The sequence below is a fragment of the Indicator indicator genome, chromosome 7 (assembly GCF_027791375.1).
Source record: "Indicator indicator isolate 239-I01 chromosome 7, UM_Iind_1.1, whole genome shotgun sequence".
NCBI lineage: Eukaryota > Metazoa > Chordata > Aves > Piciformes > Indicatoridae > Indicator > Indicator indicator.
This window is the reverse complement of record NC_072016.1, coordinates 32,421,635-32,443,007: the sequence shown is the minus strand read 5'-3', so window position 1 is coordinate 32,443,007 and position 21,373 is coordinate 32,421,635. Positions and strand designations below refer to the sequence as shown.

General features: G+C 41.7%; 1 protein-coding gene across 1 annotated transcript in view; it reads left to right on the top strand.

Moving 5' to 3' along the window:
• C7H10orf90 (chromosome 7 C10orf90 homolog) overlaps positions 1-21,373 on the top strand; it is a 77,186-nt gene that overhangs the window by 38,402 nt on the left and 17,411 nt on the right. The window contains exons 4-5 of the mRNA XM_054382720.1: positions 744-1,809; positions 18,902-19,192. Of these exons, the coding sequence (XP_054238695.1) occupies positions 744-1,809; positions 18,902-19,192 (1,357 nt within the window). The remainder of the gene's footprint in view (positions 1-743; positions 1,810-18,901; positions 19,193-21,373) is intronic.

The window sequence follows — 21,373 nt, the reverse complement described above, 5'->3', positions numbered from 1 at the left end:
CAGACAGCTTTAATGTAAAAGCATCTCCTTTGTCACAGCGAGTGAAATAATGCACAGTCCATCAAGATAGATGTTAACTGCCATGGTTGGAAAAATTAATCTGGTCCACTGTCCATCAATCTTGGACATAATGTGGTTTTTCATTATTGATAGGTGCTGCCAAGCAATCATAAATGAGAGGGAACTAATGAATTAAAATAGCACCCAGAGCCCTTCTAGATAATTTTATTGCACTTGTGGAAGGGATCATGGGGTAGTTTTTCCGTGCTTTTAACTGGTTAGATTATAGAACAGTCATGACCCTGGTGCCCAGATGTCCTCTGTAGAATGTGATGCCACACGTAGACCTTCAGGCTGATGATTCATTATATATTTAAATGTATTTTAAATACCAGCAAACCACAGTGAAAGAGTGGTTTAGAGTCTGAAACTGGATGTTGCCTTTGACATTTTTAAATGAACACAGCAGCCATAAATCCCAACTGCAATGATGGGTTGAATGCTGAAAAAAAATGGTTTAGAATATAAGTTTTTCAGAGTGATGAGTTTCTTCACTGGAGTCTCGCAGACAATTCAGAGCTGATTTCAAGAGCGCGTGCTTTTAAATGACAAGGAAGATAGTATGAATAGAAAGGTTACAAGTAATCTTGAACAAAACTGCCTAGTGTGCTTGATGGGAGAAGAGAAACAGCTCCATGCATTACAACAGAGTATATTGATACTTTGAATGGTTTCCTTTGCAGGGATCCCTCTCATCACAAAATACAACACTCCTTTTCCCAGTAGTCGCTTCACAGATGGTTGATGAGCAGAAGTCAGAACCGATTTGGCCTGCTTTGCCTATGCAGCCCATGATCCCCCAGCTCAGTGCTTATCACACAAAGCAGTCTTTGGCTAGCCATGGTTCAGTCAACATCAACAGACCATTCAATCCCAGCAGATTAGAAATTCAGGGATCTTTAGATGACACCATGTCTCAGTTGGACTCTACTACTGCAGAGGAACAACAGTGTCAAAATCCGCAGCAAGGGTTTGCCTTCATAACTGTTACGGCCAGGCGTGTTGCTGCTGGCTCCAGCAACCCAGCACATGGACCCAGGGCTGTGCAAGAGCCCAACACCATGCCTCCCAGCTTGAGCAAGGTCCCTGCTGTCCTCCATCACTGTCCTCCACGAAACCATGCGCCCCAACCTGACTCTTCATTGAAGATTTCTGAATCTCACTCACAAGCAGCACGAAGGCAATTTCTCGTCCCTGGAAATCAGGAGAACAGTGTGAGTCTTCAGAGCAGTGATGGCAGAGAAAAAGTACCACCTTCCTTCACCTCATGTGTCCACTTTCAGGTTTCTCAGCACTGTCCAAATACCATCTATTATTTAGACAAGTCACTCAATGTCTGTATTGACCAACCTCGAATTAAATGCCAAAAAACGCATAGATCAGCCTTGTCCTTCACTATGAACTGCAGTTCATCTAGATTAACAGCAGATGGAGTAGATGGCATAGCTAATGGAGAGCCAATAGAGGAGATACATCAAACAAAGCTCCTAGGAGAAAACAAGACTTCACTCAGATCAAAGCTGAGTGCAGACTTAACAGGGAATAATGCAATTAATAAAAAGAAAACAAATGAAGGCGACTTGGCTACTAAATACCCTTTGCAAAGTGTCTTTGATTGTGAACTTCCAGCATTTGTGGATATACCCAGAAGACCTAAAAAGATAGCAACAAAGAGACATGATGCTAAGCAGTCTGGCAGCTATCACGTTGCATTTTCTCTCCAGCTGCCTAATTCAAGTGATGAGGCAGGTAAGTAATTTCCATAAAACCTCAGTCTGGTGGAGCAGAAGTTTTGGCTGGAACAGACCCACCACGATGATTTTCTGTGAGCAGATAACAGTAATCCTTGCTGCTGCAGAGGCACAGTGAGTCAGAGCACAGCTCAAATGTTTTCTGTTCCAGGACTAAATGAATATGTTTGCCATGCTAGTGCTACACACTGCTCAGCAGGAGACAGAGAAAACTCTACCTGCACTTTCTGTGTTAAACCCCTTTTTTAACCATTTATATCTGTAACAGTTTTTTAAAAACTCTCACTGTGCCAGAGGAGGTTTAGGTTGGATATTAGGAAACAAATTCTTCACTGAAAGAGTGATCAGGTATTGGAACAGGCTGCCCAGGGAGGTGATGGAGTCACTGTCCCTAGAGGTATTAAAAAAAAAAAAAAAAGTGTAGATGTGGCATTTCAGGACATGGTTTAATGGTGATGTTGGTCTTAGGTTGACAGTTGGATTCCCATAACCTTAGAGGTCTTTTCCAACCAAAATAGTTCTGATTCCATAAGTTACTAGCTCCTGAAAATAGTCAGGTCTGTTTTTGTATAAGGCCTGAATTTCAGGTATGAAATTAGGAAGGAGATGGCTATACTGAGCTTGGGTTTGTGCTCCTTGCAATCAAAAATGCTCTTACTTTCAGCTTCTATTTAGAAGGCTACAGCAATAAGCCCAGGCTTTCATAACTAATGACTCCAGGTAAATGGTTTGCAAAGCTTTAAAACATTTTTCCAGGCATTTCTCAAATGTAAAATTTTCTTTACAGTGTTGCTCCTGGGGAAGGGAAGGGAAGGGTGCCAGGGGGATTGCTTTGTGCACCCAATTGTACAGCTTCTGCTGCACTGGGCTGGAGCAGCTATTTTACAGTGCAGTTGAACAACCACAGCTGAGTTTATTTACTCTCCTGGAAGGGAGTGTGGATGGGAAGAATGTCAATGAGTGAGTCTGGTTTTTACCAAAAGCACTAAGGTTAAAACTTACCCCCATGTATCCTATGACCTTGGGCTATGTTTAATTGCAATTACCCTGTTCTTATTTGGCCTTTTTGATCTGAGAGTCACTGCATGAACATCAGCTGCTTCCTAAGATTTGTACCTTCATCTTCCTGCTGTGGAAATGGTGAGAAAGATGAAAAGCTTTGTGCTGTCACATAGGATGGATGAGGTACAAATGCTGGGCTGCACCATCCCTTTGCACCTTGCTGTTACTGCTGCCCTTGCCTTCCTGTCCTTGAAATCCATGGTGTGCACTTGCCCTTATCAACGTGCAAGCAGTGAGAAGGCATTGCATGGTTCAGAGGCCTCCTGCTTTAACCTTCAAGAAAATCATCCACAGAGCCAGGGGTTTGCACAGAGAAAGCAGTGGTGTCAGTAATTCCAGAGTCAGGTCCTTAAATGAAAGCCATGTGAGTCTGTAGGGTGAAGCACCCCTCAGACAGGCTGCTGCTGCTGAAAGCTTGAGATATTTCTTTGTGTTTATAAGTGTAACCCGAGTTGTCTGAAGTTGAAGGGGAGGTGGTAGAGCAGGGAGCAGGAGAGAGAATGTGCCAACAGGTGCTAAAGAGTTGGGAGGAGAACTGTAAAGGGATGAGGATTGGTGAGAACCTTTTGCTGACCACTATCAGCAAATTGTTTAAGCTTTGAAGATTGTGGCATGCCATCTTAATTTCAAATAACAATGTTCTCTTGAAGTTTCCAGAGGAAGTATTATATATTCAAGGCTTTGTTCAACACCATCTCTCTGTAATATACCAAGGATGAGAATAATATTGAGCCTTTGTAGGGCTTGGTGATACAGTGGTGATCGTGAAAGAATCCCTTTTACTAGAAGTAATTAGAAAGTGAAATAGGATTCTGCTCATGGCTCCACAGTTTTACTGAAAAGAGGAAATAAGTGAGGTAACCAGCTGAGAAATACAGGGGTTTTGAAAAATGACTTCCCCCATTTGTGTACACAAGAATACAGGTGTAAATAAACATGGGAAGTGTCACCTTTCTAACTGCTTCCCCCTTTTGTGCAAGCAATAATGTAGAATGTAAAGATACATATTTCTCTTGATCAGACCCTTTGTAATATATAAGAAGGTGTTTATCAGCTTGCTACAACTTTCCTGTGTGAAATTTCTATAAACAGCCAGAATCATGCTTCACAACCACAGTTTTTCTCACTAGGCTCCCCAAAGTAATGAGCTCTTGCATACCTATCAGCCATGAAAAGTGACAAATCATAAGAAACCAAGTAAAATGTGTGAGACATCTGCACTGCTCATTAAAAGGAAAGAAAGTTGGTATGGTTTTCACTTGGGAGCAAATGAAAAAGTGGCTTTCCCTTGTATTCCAAAAATGGGTGAAGTGAAGGACAGAAGTGGTCTCTTCAGTCCAATAGTGCTAAGATGGTACAGTCCTACAGCCTGCTCTATGTTTTTTTCCTAGACTAGTTTTAAAGAAAGGTATAATGGGACAAGGCTTCCTGCCTTTCATAGAGTCATAGAATGATGTGGGTGGGAAGAAACCTCTAAAGGCTATCTAGTCCAACCTCACTGCAGTCAACAGGGACATCTTCAACTACATCATGTCACTCAGAGCCCCTGTCTGACCTGACCTGGGATGTTTCCAGGGATGGGGCATCTACCATCTCTTTGGGTATCCTCAGCCAGTGTTTCACTGCCTCCAAGTGTAGGAATTTTCTTCCTCTTCTCTAGCCTAAATCTGCCTTTTTTATTTTAAAGCCATCACCCCTTCTTCTCCTGCAACAGGTGCTGCTAAACAGTCTGTCCCCATCCTTCTCATAGGCCCTCTTTAAATTCTTAAATGGTGCAGTAAGGTCTCTTTTGCTGTGGCATTTCTGTATGTACAGCTCAAAATTACAAGACCTGTGTTTCAAGATGCTGCTTTACAAGCGCAGCGGAACACCTACCCCGTCAGCAAGTCCTTTACAGCTTCCCAATTCTCTTGGGTAATTTTTTTCTCCGGTGTTTACTACCTCAAATCCATTCTCATTAAGCTTTGTCCTGCTGTATGTTTATGCAATGAAATGTTTGTGAAATGAAATGTTTAAAAAGAGAGAACAACTCTCAAAGGGGCAGCAAACCATTTTTGATACTGCATTAATGCTTTAACCTAGTTATCTGACGGATTAAGGAACTGCGGGGAGCGCTTTGTCCGTCGCGTTTCTGGTGACCCAGAAAGTCTCAAGTTTATATTAGTTTGCAGCTGTAGGCAATAGCTTCCTGCCAGCAGACGTACAAGTGGTAATAACATCACCATGGCGAAAAAAAATATAGAAAAATTACTTTCAAGGCTACACTTTTCAATATGAAATCTGTGAATGTCGTTTCCAGGATGTCTGCCTTGTTAGGATCTGAAAGGAAAGGAGCACCCAAATACTTCTTTGCTTTACAGGTACTGAGGCCAGATTTTGCTGTTGCCTGTAGGGCTGATTGAGTCATTGCCCCTTTGGTGTGTCCTTTTTCTTCAGTAAAATCATGATTTACTTAGAGTATTACTCATTCTATTTCATATTCAAATCCTCCAAGTACTCAAGACTTGGCTTTACCCAGACCTGGATAACCTAATCTAAGGCCCTGCTTTCAGCAGGAGGTTGGTCCAGATAATCTCCAGAGGTATATATTTCCACAATGTGCCACATGTGAAAAGGATATTTTAGGAATATTAATGAAATGTAAATCTTGGGCTATGCTTATAGATAGTAATTATACTAAGAAATCCAAATCTCTCAGACTCAGTCAGTGTTCAAAGCCATGTTTCATGCTATAGCATCCCAAGGATGGAATATGATCTTTGTGATTTCACCACTGTGGATTGTGTCTTCTACTGTCTCCCTTGCTTTGGGTATTTTGCTTCCATTAGCTGGCAAGAAACTGGTCTGTAAGTGCTGGAAAATCCATGGTACATGTGAAGTCAGCCTTGAGCTGCAGGAGGACAGAGTTGAAGCATGTTATTTGGTTTATTTTTAATGAGTGGTCAGTATTTAAATTCCCTGGGCAGCTTCAGGAATGTGTCCCTGTTCATATGAAATGCTTCACTGAGAGCTACACGACCCACCTCAGAGACATGACCAAAGGTAAGCCTGGGCCAAGCTCCATGAGGTCCTTGTCAGAGGTGATCGATGTGCATCACCCTGCCCTTCGGTCATGGCTTTTAACAAGCTGTCAGAACTTGCTAACACTGCTTTTAAGTGAATGCTTCCATTTCCTTTATGGCTGAAGCTGATGTCTCATAAATATAAGGTAAGTTAAAAATGAAAAGATTATTCCTGTTCCTGCCTAAGACAGGAGTATTCTAAATCTTAATTTCTTACCTCCCTTTCATGAAGAATGTATTCCACATGAATATCTATTTTTCCATCCATCTTTTACAATCTGTTACCTACTGGGCTCTGTGCTGAATTAATAAAAAGGGATAAAAAAGAAGAAAATGGAACACCTGTAAATTCACTTTGAGCTCTTGATTAAACAATGTGACTTTACTGTGAAAGATTATAAATGCCAACCTCTACATTTATCTGTTTAAGCTTAGATAATTGTAGATGTCTCAATGCCCAAGCACCTTCACAAAGCTGTGTTAGAAACTCACGTAATTCTGGTTAACACTTCAACATTTATAATGCCTAAACTTTGGAGAAAGACAACCAAATAAAACTAACCTGCTGTGCAGAGAAGAACAGCTGAGGTGGAGAGAAATGTAAACGTGGTTTGGATGGTAGGCGCTGTGCGGGTTTCCACAGCCCTGTGCTGAGGTATGGAAGATGTGGAGGTTGCTGAAGGAGCATGGGGGGCAATGACAAAAGGGCATCTCATGAATCCCATGCCCATGTAAACTGCCCAGACAGGGAAATCAGATTGTGAGGTATGTGTGAGTCAGCAATGAAAGGTGGCTGTGACGCTATGGTGACTGCAGGCCACCATGGGAGCCAGCATCAGCACAGGGGGTGTCTGGAGGAACTGCATTACTGGGATGCCCTCTTCTGCAAAATCTAGGAAGAAGGGGAAGAACATATCTAAAACAGTGAACAAGACAGATCAGAGAGATGGTACTGTATCTGGTTATGTTTTTCCCAAGGAGAACAGCAGGTGACTTGAAAGCATAATGTACTTAATTAAAGCAACCCAAGACTGGGAAACTGAGCTGGGATCAGGGCTTTTGGGGTGTTGAATCGCTCCAGGTGATTATAGGCTTTTGTTTCCTTCTTTAGAGTTTTATTAACAAGGGCTGAAGACAGCAGCATCTTTTGCAAGGGGTAAAGAAGTAGACTTTGTGTTTCAAGAGCTATTTTAATTTTTTAATGTAGTGTGTGTATATATATATATAGATATATGTGTACTGGAGTAAAATGAGAACAACAGGCCCTGGCAGATTAAGCAAGACTAACTGGAAATGTAGAGATGTGGATCAGCCCTAATTTTCTAAAGGATCAGCCCTAATTTTCTAAATGATGTGGATTCTTGTATGTCTGCCATCTCATTACCTTCAGTGAAACTGTGATGTAAATGCTTAGCTGTGAGAGTCTATACTTCACCTTCAGTGGAGCAGGATGTGGCCTTACATCCTTCTTGGCATCGTTTTTAGCAGTGTTTCGGCTTAGCTTTATGTGCTGTGGTCTGGCATCATAGGTAGTGACCTGTGGATATTAGACTGGATATCAGAAGGAAATTCTTTACAGTGAGGGTGATGAGACATTGGAATGGGTTGCCCAGGGAGGTTGTGGATGCCCCCTTTGTGGAGGTGTTCAAGGCCAGGTTGGACAAGACCTTGAGTAATCTGGTCTAGTGGAAGATGTCCCTTTCCCTGTCAGGGGGTTTAGAACTAGATGGTCTTTAAGGTCCATTCCAACCCAAACCGTTCTATGATTCTGTGATGTCAGTGTGCTGCTACCTGCCAAGACAAAAAGGTTTTCACTTTAAATACACACTGAAAAAGCCCTTGGTGCCTGAGATGTTTTTGTATGAAAAAAATCTTTGTAAGCCCCTTTTAAACAAATATGTACTTAGAGTAATCAGGATGGGCTACTGTAGGCAGTCTTAAGCCTGAAGATAAGACAGAAAACTATTTATAGTATTTGCTTTGAATTATTAATTAGTATTTGAAATGCTGCAATGAATGAATGTGGCTTCTCACCTCATCTTCCCTTTGTGGAAAGTCACCATGCAATAACCCTGAGTACAAGATGGGGGGGTGTCTGTAAATATATATACACACACACACATGAACAAGATATAATTAGACAAAATCTGTTCCTTACAATATGGAATTTATTGTATAGAAACCTGAGTAGCTACAGCTGATGCCAATTTACTCTCCAGCCTGAGAATGTACAGCAGTACTGATGGTGAGGACAGGAGAAATGTGAAATATGGCACAGAAGATTTTACTTTAGCTTGCACCTGCTAAGCATGAGGAGCCAAATCTTCAGCTGATGTCAACCAATAGAAGGATCTGCCTTCAGAGGAGTGACACTGATTTACATCAGCTGAGAATCTGGCTGGGGACGTTACTGACTTGGCATTATGGACATAGCAGCTGGTGCTGACTTGTTAAGAACAAAGGACCACATGCCAAAAAGCCCATTAAAAGGAGCTCCTTTGATGTTTCACTTCATCTGGTATCAATTTAAAATGGAGCAGGCTGTCAATTTTCCTTAGTCTAGACATCTTGTGTCATTGGGTCTGTGGCACACTGCAATGTGACCTTCATGTACTGTATCAGATGCCAAGAAATGGAGGACTCAGTTGGAATCTCTGTGAGGAATTGGCAGTCATCAGTGACCGATGACTTTGGAAGGTGCTGCTAGCCTTTGAGGCAGACCCCAGTTTGTGTGATGGACAATAACATTTGTCTCTCCTTGTCTTGGAGATTATTTTAGAAAGAAGGGGATGCCTCCTCTTCTCTGGAGGACCTTTTTATGGATTATCAAGCTCTTGAGTTTTGCTCGTTGTTTCAAATGCCTGCTGTCAGTTTTCCTGTTATATGATGTGATGAAAGAAGGGGTGATGACACTCACTGGGTTGTAAGAGGAGAAGCAAGGGATCAGGGTAGTGGGATGTTCTTCTTTCTTACTCATTTACAAACTCTACAGGAGTGATGTGGTCTCTTACTTGTCATATGGATCCATACCTACCATTGGAGGTTGTAGGTCACAGACGTAAGCATGAGGAAAAGATGATGCTCAAGGCTACATAAGCCAGAGCTGCCCCTAGGCTGGTTTTCAATGATGGCACTGGTGATCCCATGGTACTGTGATGCCACAGTGGCCCTGGCTGTGACCAAAGTACTCATTTTCCTATGGAGTTAATTATTGTTTAACAATTTCTCTGCACTTTTAGTTCACAAGCAAGCATGGATGGCAGAGGGGGTGGGGGGATGGATGATGGTTGGGTTTTCCTGGTTTAGGGGTTTGTTTTGTTTATATTCTATTTGGTGGAGGGTTTGAGTTGTTTGTGTTTTGTTTTGTTTTTTCACTTCTTTAAGGGCATGATCTTTCAACTGGGGTTGAAAGAGCTCCTTCAGGATTTTTTTTTTTAGCTTAAAGGCTCAGTTTTATACTCTGAGGCATAGCAATGAACCTGTTGGATAGAAAGATCCTTGTTTCCCTAGAACACATAACGATGTCTGCCCTGTTAATGATGTAATGGACAAGATTTTTCAGTAAAACTTGTAAATTGTTTTCCCCAAGATGGCACCATATTGTCTGCAGAAGATCTGAACTCAAGTTCAGCATTCCTTGTTTTGGCACGTGAACGTTAAGGGTTCGTTTTTTTTTTTAACACTGTTTCCCATCTTGTTGAGGGTGGACATTTTTATCTTGAGCTGTCAGTTAGCAAGAATGTGAGACAATTTGAAGTGAAAGGCTCTGGTGGGTGCAAGTCACACGTTAGCACTCAGGGCAAGCAGTGGAGAATTGAATATGAGAATCGTTAGAATAATGATGATGAAGAGCTGGGCTGTGTGGATTCAGTGACTGCATTATGCCATGGGACTGAAGGGCCTCATTTTCCCCTTCTTCACACTTGGTTTAAACTAGGAGCAGCTCTTCTGCAGCCTGTGAAATGAGGACTTGGCTCAGTCTGGCTGCAGTAAATTATCAGAAAGAGCTGAACAACTAGGTGTCTTTGACATGATGAGAATACCAAGTGGTTGATACATTTCTTACCTTGCAAATCACCATTTAAATGTTCTGAATCATCCTGAACGTAGTTGTTTTTTTTTTTTCTTAAAAGTCACACTGCATCAGATTACTCCTTGTGTAATCACAAGAGTGCCCACTAGCTTCTGTCGCCTCAACAGTGCCTGAAAGCTTCTAGCATGACATCCTTGAACTGCAAACATGAGTGTCTAAAACGCTGAGATTTTTCTGATGTGGATGTTACAGGGAAGGGGAGATTTAGATTGGATAGTAGAAGAACCTTGTTCACTGAAAGAGTTATTAAACTCTGGAATAGGCTTCCTAGGGAGGTGATCACCTCTCCATCATTTGAGGTGTTTAAAAGACGTAGAGATGTGATGCTGGGGGACATGTTTTAGTACCAGCCTTGGTAGAGTTAGAGTACTCAACGATTTTTCAGGTCTTTTGCAATTGAAGGGATTCTGTGATTCTATGTCTCAAAGCGCAGCAGCGAATTTCAAAGTATTTTCAATAACCACTTTGACTCAATATCAGCAGAGATCTTCTCAGTCTAAGGACCAGTTGCTTCAGAGGGCTGAGTTTTTTAAAGACACAGCTTTGCTATAGCATGACAAGAAAAACAATGATGATGCAAGATATGAGTCTAAAATCTAAGAACGATTATCTTCAATGAGAAAATAATTGCCAGGTGCTTGACCAACCTCCAGATTATGAAAGGTTTAATGAGAAGAGAACATTTTTCCTTTTATCCTGTCCCAGCACATAGGAAGCAAAGGGGGAAAAGGTTAGGAAAATATACAAGTGCTCTTGTTGACCAGCTGGGTATTGGGAACTCACTGGTGCAAGCAGTTGAATCAAATCATGAGGGTGGGTTATTTCATGACCACAAAAATATTCTGCAGCACTAATATACTCTGATGATTCAGAGTGTAAGATGATCTCCTGCAGGTGCCAAGAAGGACAGTTCCTTTTCGCTGACGCAGTCATTACAGATGATATCCTTGATCTACTAAGAGTCTCCATGGACAGATGGAAATGGTGTATCACATCCTGTCCTGAGCAGCACATTGATACACACTAGCTCTCTGAAATTAGTGGTGCTCCCTTATTTAACAGCAACAGATAAGACTGATTAATTATTTGCAAAGTGTTTTGAGAAAATAAATTGGCAGCCACCACAGACTTACTTTAGGTGCTTTTGATTAGCTGTGTTATGGGATTGTTTGCTCTGAAGCCAAGTGAGGACTATGCTAATTTGGCCAAGACCCTTCTGTAAACAAGCTGTTTCTTGACATCAAGAAGCTCTTCCTGCTTTGGACTGATTATACTTTTGAAGGATAATAGTTCTTAGGTACACTAGATAATACTTCTGATGTTTAACTGTAGAAAGTTGGAATGATTTACCAAAGCTTTTGCAAAAACAAAGCATATTCATTCTGTCCACAGCTGTCAACATCACCTTAAAAAACCAAAACAACCCAGAAGATAGGAAATAAAACCCCAACCTGTTTTTTTAAAGATAATTTTTTAATCTAGACTCTTAGCTCGAGGTGTTACTGATATAGCTGAGATAATTAAGCTTTATTCTCACCAGGCAGGGCTGTTTGAAGAAGCATTAGATAGGCACAAGGATGTGTTCATTGGGAGTAACAGTCTGACTGATTCTCTAGGTTCAAGCTTGCAAACATGCCTTGACTTTGTCTTCACAGTTTTGGGAACAGAGGTGAGGACACCTGGAGTTTTGTGTCTTGTTCTGGGCTGCCCAGCTCAAGAGAGACAGGGAACTACTGGAGAGAATGCAACAGAGGGCCACAAATTTGCTGAGGCAACTGCAGCATCTCTGTGGGGAGGACAGGCTGAGAGACCTGAGGCTGTTTAGCCTGGAGAAGAGCAGCCTGAGAGGGGAGTCTCCTCAGTGTTGCTCAGTATGTAAAGGGTAGACATCAAGAGGATGGGACCAGACTCTTCGGTGATATCCAGTGATAGCACAAGAGGCAATGAACACAAAGGAGGTTCTGCCTGAACGTGAGGAAAAATTCTTTGCTGTGAGGCTGCTGGAGCTCTGGAGCAGATTGTCCACAGAGGTTGTGGAGTCTACTTCTCTGTAGAGTTTCCAAATCACATGGACATTGTGATCCTGGGCAACCTGCTGTGTGTGACTTTGCTTTAGCAGGGGGGTTGGACTAGATGATCCCCAGAAGTCCTTTCTAACCTCCACCATTCTATGGTCTAGCCTGAACATGTTTTTCAGGATCCAGCCGTCAGGTGTTCATTGAGAGGCAAATCCAAGACCTCACGAACATTACATTTTGATCAGGGAGCATGGGAAGGGCTGTATTCCTGTCAGGATTTTTTTGCCATTCGGACCATTTCTACGGATTCTAATGCTGAACAGTGGCTGACACCGCAAACAAGTCATTTGGCAAACATCAGAAGGCAGTTAGGGACACAGGTCTCACTGCTGACAGCAGAAATTTCAGTAAAAACATCAGAATTTTGTGGTAGTCCTTGCTGAGTGCAGCTTTGTTGGCTGATTGAAAGTGATGTCTTTTCCTTGGCAGCCATCTGAACAATAAATTATCCGTGCTATCTTCCATCCTTTGACAAAGACTGAAATAACTAATAATATTGTCATTGCTCTCAGTGTTTCCATTTTTCTGTGTTAGGAGGCTGTTGAGATGTTGTGGTCTGTTTACTTATGTCTAAGACTGTATGGCTTCGGAGTGGTAATGCTTGATTCATGATAGGAATTGAGCCATCAGTCTTTGTCACCAGCAGGCTGGAGTCTTGGTTTGGCTAATGGAGTGCTGCTTGTTTGCTCGAGGCTTGACAGACATGTAGAGATGATGCTGAGGGACATGGTGCCATGGTGAGGTGGCAGTGCTGGGTAAATGGTTGGCCTTGATCACAGAATCACGGAAGGGTAGGGGTTGGGAGGGTCCTCTTCACTTGATCATCTTCAAAGTCTCTCAGAATCACAGAATGCCAGGTTGGAAGGGACCCCAAGGATCATCTGGTCCAGGCTTTCTAGGTGATAGTGTAGTTGAAATGAGATGTCTCAGCACCTTGTCAAGCTAAGTTTTCAAACTGTCTGATGTAGAGCAATCCACTACTTCTCTTAGGTGATTCCAATGTCTGACTGTTCTCATGGTGAAAAATTTTCTTCTGGTTCCAGTCAGAATATTCCCCAGAGTAACTTGTACCTATTATCCCTTCTCTTTTCCCTGAGGATCCTTGTAAAAAGGGAGTCTCCATTGTCCTGGTAGCCACCCTTTAGGTATTTATAATAAGGTCTCCCCTAAGCCTTCTCTTCTCAAGGCTGAACAAAGCCACTTCTCTTAGCCTTTCCTCATGTGGCAGGTCTTCAGTCCTCTGATTGCTCTTGTGGCTCTTCTCTGGTTGCTTTCCAGCCTGTCTTCATCTTTTTTTGTACACTGGGGACCAAAACTGGTCTATGTGTGGCCTCTGTACAACCCATACGTACATATGCTTGGGTCTAAATCTTGGAGAAGATGAAAGTTTCTTGCGTTTAAAAAGCATTAATAACTGTTCCTCTCTGCTTGGGGTACTGGCAGTGTCAGCTCCCATCACGGAGGTCTGGGAGAGCTCAGCAGCCCAGGGCATGGAGCTTTTATTAAATTAAAGACAAAAACCCCAGCAAGAGGTCTGTAATGTAAAGCCTACCTACAGTGGTGATGTCTGAGCTCATTAATGACACACAGTGAATCAACTCTGCGTGTCTCCTTCCTTGGCTGGCTCTTGTCAGGCTTGCTTGCTGGTCGTGGAGGATTTGTGGTGCTGTAGATCTGCTAAAATGAGCTTTGGCCAGTTTCAAAGAAGCACTTTGTAATGAATTGTCAAAAATCCACATTGAGATGCTGGGAAGAGGGTCAGGCAGAAGTATGAAAAGCTGCATTATCCTGCTGTAAAGTGAAAAGGCAGGGGGGGAAAAGCCTTAACAATGGAGAAGGGAATGTTTGCCTGAATTGTCCATGTTTCAGGGAAAGGCAAGTTTAACCTGTGTTAATGCAGGGTCACTTCCTGTTAGCAAAACCCCCTGAAGGGAGAGGGAGGGAAGTGGAAAAAGATACTTTACAGTAAAACAATATACTTATTTTGCTCAGAGAGTAAGGATTCTTGGTTTTTGAAAAAAGACCTTTTGAAAGCCTACCCCTGGTTTTACAGAATATTTTTAACTCCTCCAGTATCAGATGGTTTTCAGTAAGCCATTATTCAAAAAATGACCTGCTGTAGCTCTACTTCTTGTATAGGGCAAAAATTACTTTCCTCTGTATGTAATTACAATTTTGTTCCTTCACTTTTTCTCCTATAAGCAGCTGAGCTTTTACAATCAGGCTCTGTATTTGCAGAATTTTATTAATGAAGTCATTCAACTTTCTGTTTCTTCTCGTTTTGTTCTCCTGTATCTCCCAAAGCATTGCACTTGCATGTCTCTGTTCATTAGCTTTAAACTCCTTCTTCAGCTGGGATAATAGAAAAAACACATATGGCTAGTCATCCAGTTTCAATTCTAGCTCTTCTCACAGGGACATATATATTTCCAGTTTGGTGCATGGGGATTTAGATATACAATTCCAGATAGTCTTAATGAGAGTAACAGCCCTAATTTCCCATTCAGATCCAGAATGCAGAGTGAAACTCTGTGATCTTACCTTTAAGTACTTTTGTCTTTTGTTTTTGTCTCTCTTTTCTTTTATTTGTTTTTTTTCCCCCTACTAAACATTATTTGCATCTGCATTGGTTAGTGAAGGTGATTGACAGCCACTTTGAGGATGAGGGAGCTGATCTTTGGAGCCTGTGTCTGGTTGTGCTTTGCTGTGTTTTCTTTGGGATTGACTGCTCCTGGATGTACCTTTTCAATTCAAAGGTTAATTCAAGAGGGAGATAGAAGAAAGAATTTACTAAATTGGCTCAGTCATTATTATGATTGCCTTTGATGTTAGACAAGAACAAGGTGCACCTTTTCTTATTGCCTTAATTAACTATACTCAAAAAATCCCCACCACATTGTGAATCTAATAAGGATTAAGAGCTAATTATAATGTTAGTACAAGATCTAAAGAAGATGATTTTCATGCAGAAAGAATACAGTGGTGCTACACCTGAATTTCCTATGGAATCTGGCTTTATAAAATTCTTTCTTAGACATTCTTGTTGTCATAAACTGCTAAGAAGCATCCATCACCTTTTTCTAATTTTGGATCCTCTTTCTTGTTCCCCTTCCCTGGGATTCCCCAGACCTTGTGGGCAGAAGACTACTGGTGGCATTTCTTTCAGTGCAAAAGGGGTGCAGAGCAGAAGAGAAGGCTGTCTCCATTCTCACTATATGTAAGATCATTCTGGGGCTTATGTCTCAGTTCTTGAAGGTTACTTTGGTTACACTTGGAAGTCACAAATAGCTAGTTTGGTAGTTAGGAGTAAATGGAGCATGAAAACTCCAGGCAAGTCTTCCTGCTTTCGTTCAGATCCACATCCTAAGACATTAGAGAGATATGACGTGTGGTAAGATGCTAGGGAGATATGACTTAGAGACAGCTTCTTCACTCTGGTCTCCACTGCTTTATTCATTCTGCTACCTTTCAGCAGAATTCTGATGCCCAGCCATAGCAAATAGCTCTCTTGGGGACACAACAGTGCTTTGAGCAGTCTGACAATCTCAGTGGAGGAGATGCTTGGCTTCACAACACACACATTCATTGCACAAAACATTGCTTGATATGAAGGGAAATTATCTCCTGCTGTGATACTGCCTTGGATGAGCAGAAGCTCTTTTCTCTGTTCTAGGTTCTCATCTCTACTTTCTGCTGGCCAACAAACTATTTTAATTTAAAAGATGATTTAAAGAGATAATCTGTTTTCCATTCAAGTTCTTGCTGGGGCTTAGATGCCTTTCCCCCTCCCACCCCCACCCCCCCATTCTATCCTTCTGGTATCTTGGCTTTGTGGAGGGACTTCCTTCTCTGCTGCTCTGCAGTTACTTAATGCTACCTACTGCTTTCTTCATCTTCTCATGCTGTGCTACATCTTTCTACCTCCTCCACAAACACTCTTTGATGCCCAGGACCCCATTATTCTGCCCCAGTGTTTTTTTCCCTCTCTATGTCATAAAAAATTTGTAGAAATGCAGCATGTAATGGCAGGTACGAGGTCAGTCAGGGAATATAGGAATAAATCGCTGTATATGCATGAGCTCAGCTGAGTGTATGTACAGAGCTGTGTCTATCCAGTTTGTGAAGAGTATTTGCATCAAAACTATTTTCATCTGAGAGATAAGTTTTGATAAAAGATAAAGCAGAAAGGAAGGAGAAAAGTTATAGCAGAGAGCTTGGATGCTAACTAGAATCAGGAAGCTCATTCTTTCTATGACCAGGTTTTCTATAGGGCTATGAAATTGCTTGGGGTTGGGTTTATATCAATGAATTTAATGAGAAAAGTTTTGTTTTGTTTTTTGTTTGGTTTGGTTCTTTCTGTCTATGCTGATCTCTGAAGGAGATCCCTTACTAGAGGATGCCCTGGGAACTTAACTCCTTCTCCCTGTATGGGCAGATGCAAAATGGGACTTCAGGTGTTAAAGGCTTTCCAATCTGCATGCTGACAGAAAAACATGAGATACTGTACCTTAATGCCTCTGATTTCTTCTGAATTACAAGATAATCAAAAAGAAACATGAGCTGTTCAGATCAAAGAAGTGTGTGGGAGACCATCGTTTTGTAGCAAAGGGTATTTCTCATCTATTGCAAGTTGAGTTAAGGATTGGGAAAGTGAACTGAAAGCTTCCCGCATGGCACTGCAGGATCTAAATTTACTTAACAACTGTGAGATAAGGAAGTGTCTGACATGATGTGCCATCTGACCCTTCCTCATGGAGAAAAACACATCTGATCTTCCTTCTGTCCTCAGCCAAGACACTGCCAAGAAGTGTTCAGAGAGGGTCAGCAGCAGAGCATGAGAAAAGAATAATGTGCCTACTTTTAAAACTCTTTGTCATGAAAGCACCAGTTGTTTCATACTATGGCCACAATATAGAATGGGATGATCCCTGCCTGCTTTGTTTGGGTTTATGGTTAGGTAACTCCCAGATTTCTCACTTGTCTTCTTTCACGGTTTTGTTGTTGTTTTGTTTGTTTGTTGTTTGTTTGTTTCTTTAATAGCTATTGATCATTTCCATCTACATAAATCCTTAGGTCTTGGGTCAGCCTGTGGCTGGAGCTGCCAATAAGCAGCTGATGCATTTGATTGAGGAAGAGCAGACTCATGCTGCGTGGGTGCCTCGCTACCCAGTTTGTCCTGCGTAGTGGTTTATAGGGATGTAAAATAGTTCCAGCTGACTCCTTCTTTCTCCCTGCCATGCTGATGCCCTTTCCATGCTGTCCCTAATTCTTTGGATCTAATTTCCTGATCTTTTTTTTTTCCCTTTCCCTTTATTTTTTTTCTTTTTTTTTCCCCTCCCACCCCCCCTTTTTCCTTCATTCTATTTCATTCCCCCTTCAAATCGCTGCCTAAAGTTCACCTGGGAACATAGACCTTTCTGTCTTCGTTTTCCACCCTCTCAATTTTTCCAGGGCTTTGCTGTCGCTAGTGGTGTTCACCCTGAATCATTTTTCAAGGTCTGTTTAGCACAGAGCTTAGCTTTCCTGATTAGCTCTAGGTTGGTTTTTTTTTTTTTTTTTTTTTTTTTTTTTTTTTTTTTTTTACATGACAGGGTACTGCAGTTGTAGTTTCTCTGTAACATCCTTCTCATCACAGCAATTTTAGGAGAAAGCATATCTTGTACACAGAGTATTCTCTGTGATTGTTTCTATCAGTGACAGAGTGTTGCAGTGCAACTGCTTGGCAGTCATGGAATCACAGAATTGTTTTGGTTGGAAGAGACCTTTAAGATCGTTGGAATCCACTTGTTAACTCAGCACTGGCAAGTCCACTGCTGAACTATGTCCCTCAGTAGCACATATACAGAGCTCTTAAGTCCTTTCAGAGATGGGGACTCTACTGCTGCCCTGGGCAGTGTGGTCTAGGACATGACAACCTTCTCAGGGAAGAAAACTTTGTGAATATCCAACCTAAACCTCCCCTGGTGAAACTTGAGGCCATTTCCTCTTGTCCTTTCACTTGTTACCAAGGATAAGAGACCAACCCCCCCTGACTGCAAGTTTTCTGGGAGTTGTAGAGCATGATAAGGTCTCCTCTTGGCCTCCTTCTCTCCAAGCTAAGCAACCCAAGGTCCCTCAGCTGCTCATCGCAAGAGTTATGCTCTAGACCCTTCACCACCTTCATTGCACTTCTCTGGACACACTCGGTGTCCTGAAGCGAGGGGCCTAAAACTGAACTCAATATTCAAGGTGCAGCCTCACCAGTGCTGAATGCAGGGAGACAATCCTGCTTGTCACACTCTTCCTGACAGGGATGCTATCAGCCATCTTGACCACCTAGGCATGCCCTGGCTGTGCTTTAGCCATCTGTTGACCAACATCCCAAGGTTCTTTTCCACCCTCTCTTCATCAAGCTTGTACCATTGCATGGTGGTGTTGTGACCCTAGTGCAGCACCTGACACTTGGCTGTGTTGAACCTCATCCCATCAGCCTTGGCCCATCAATCCACCCTGTTCATTTCCTTCTGTAGAGTTTTCCTACCTTTGAGCACATCAATACTCCCACCCAATTTGGTGTCATTTGAAAACTTACTGAGGGTGCCTCAATCCCCTCATCCAGATCACTGATAAAGATATTCAAGAGAACTGGCCACAGTACTGAGCCGTGATAAAATTTATATTGGTTGCAACTTAAAAAAAAAAATATAAAACTGAAGACAGATTTGCAGGAAATCAAAATGATGAGGGCTATAGGGCTGAGAAGAAAAATGTTTCCCATGTTACGGAATTTAGAGTTGTTTCCTCTGTTTTTCCCAGGAACACAAATGCTGTCAGGAAGTGAAAAGCAACCATGCACCATGGGTAGGAGCAACACAACAACCTCTAGCTCGCTCTCAGGTACGGCATCCAGAAAGTCAGTCACTGCTGCTACTGATGGCGCATTGAAAAGGAGAGATCCCTCGAAAGGCACCTCCAGATCCAAAGAGATCCAAGCACAGGGCATCCTGCAACCAAAAACGTTTGTCTCCAGTAATATGTGCAATATAAAAGCTTCATCAAGAATCTTCTCAGAAGAAAATGTCCACAAGCAAAACCAGCTCCTAAAAAGTAAGGTACAAATCCTGCTGTGGTTGTTAGGAATATGGTTTCAATAATAAGATGAGATCAGTCTAAAAGAAAAAAAGTGAAATAATGGAAAGTTAGTCCATTTGTGTCCAGCTTTAAGTGCTGAGTATGAGTCATCTGGTGAGAGATCAATCAGCTAATCTAAATGTATACATTACTATGGTTTAATAGCAAACAAGATTAAAATGAGAAAGATAGGCTTACTTTGTAAGTAGATTCAAGAAAATATTGAAAAAACATTGAAATTGTAGAGTCAAGCAGTCCCAGTCCAACCAATAAACAGCAGAAGTGTGGCTGGTTTTACAACCATGTTCTGATAGCTTCCTTTTGCTTCACAGAACCACAGAGTGGTAGGGGTTGGAGGGGACCTCTGGAGATCAGTGAGACCAACTCCCCTGCCAAGGCAGGTTTACCTAAAGAAGGTCACACAGGAACACATCCAGGCGGGTTTAGAATATCTCCACCACCTCTCTGGGCAGCCTGTTCCAGTGCTGCATTACCCTTAAATTAAAGAAGTTCCTACTTGTATTTAGGTGGAACTTCCTATGTGTACTGTCCTGTCACTGGACACTCCAGGCAAAAAACCTGGTCCCATGCTCCTGACACCCACCCTTTAAGTATTTATAAGCATTTATGAGGGAACCCCTCAGTCTTCTCTTTTTCCAGGCTAAAAAGACCCAATTCTCTCAGTCTTTCCTTTCTAGTCCCCTCATCATCTCATTTTTTGACACAACCACCTGAAGTATGTGATGGACAAGCATAGAGTGAATACCCTGTTTGCAGAGATGATCCTGAAGAAAGTAAGAGGTTTAAGAGTTAAGTTATCAACAAGTTTTCAGCATATAAACCACAATTTCTTGCAGCTCAGCACTGTTTGGGATGTCTTACTTCCAACAAAGATAAATTTATTCACAAAGATAAAATGGAGATGACACAAGAATAAGTTATTTGTACAGAAGACAACTGAGATATGATATATATATATATATATATATATATATAATTAACTTACCTTTAGTGTCAATGGGTTTGTGAGGCATTTACTCCAATAGTACTTTAAAAATACTCTAATGGTCATGAAACCTTTTTTCTTACAGATTTTTTAATAGGCAAAACTTTTTCAGGGTTGTCTATAAAGCTCCTGAATAAAACACCAGTTTAGGAGGAGAGAAGCCTGCATTCTGCTTCCAGTGCCTGCAGTCAAATCATGCCTTTTCACTAGCAGGAAGTGACTCTGTTTTACAGAAGTGAAGCACCTACAGAGACCTGCCAAAGATAGAGTTAATTGACACCTCTGTAAATGTGGCTTATCAAGGAATTGAATTTCATGTTCACAGATTTCAAGGTGTTTTCTTTTCCCCAAAATGTTAACAAGAACAGTGTTAGAGAGGTGACACTGTCCAGGCTTTTGTAAGGCAAATGTACCAAACGCAGACCATTTTAATAATTGGGGTTTTTTTTTGGTAAATACAATATAATATGTACAATATGTCATAAAGAGGAAAATATTTCAAGTTTATTGTAACCAAAAATTGAAATAAAACAGTAATGGGCTTTATTCCCAGATATTTAGTTCTAGAAATCAAATTATTTGGCAAGGAAGGAGTACTCCAGTGTGACTTTTCCAAATAGCTCATATGGAGCTCTTCCGAAGTTCCTTTGTTATTTTGGATTAGTTCTGTCCTTTAAATGAGAATCTTGTCAACTCTGATTTTGAGCACATAGCCTCTTTTAGTTGTAATTCATGCAGGGAGTATCAGTCATAGAATATTAAAGCAAAATTGTAAGTTCAGAAAAAAGTCTCTTTGCTCACAATAGAGGACTCTGAGAATCAACAGCTTTCATAATATGCCTCTCACATGTAATTTGCCTCTCACTGCAAGAAGGACATTGAGATGCTGGAGTATGTCCAATGAAGAGCAACCAAGCTGGTGAAGAGTCTGGAGTGCAGCCATTTACAAGGTGTGGCTGAGGGAACTGGGGTTGTTCAGCCTGGAGAAAAGGCTCAGGGGAGACCTTCTCACTCTCTAAAACTATCTGAATGCAACATGGAGTGAGGTGGGGACTGATGTCTTTTTCCAATTAACCAGCGAATAGTACAAGAGAAAACTTCCTCAAGTTGTGCCAGGGGAGGTTTGGTTTGGACATTAGGAACAATTTCTG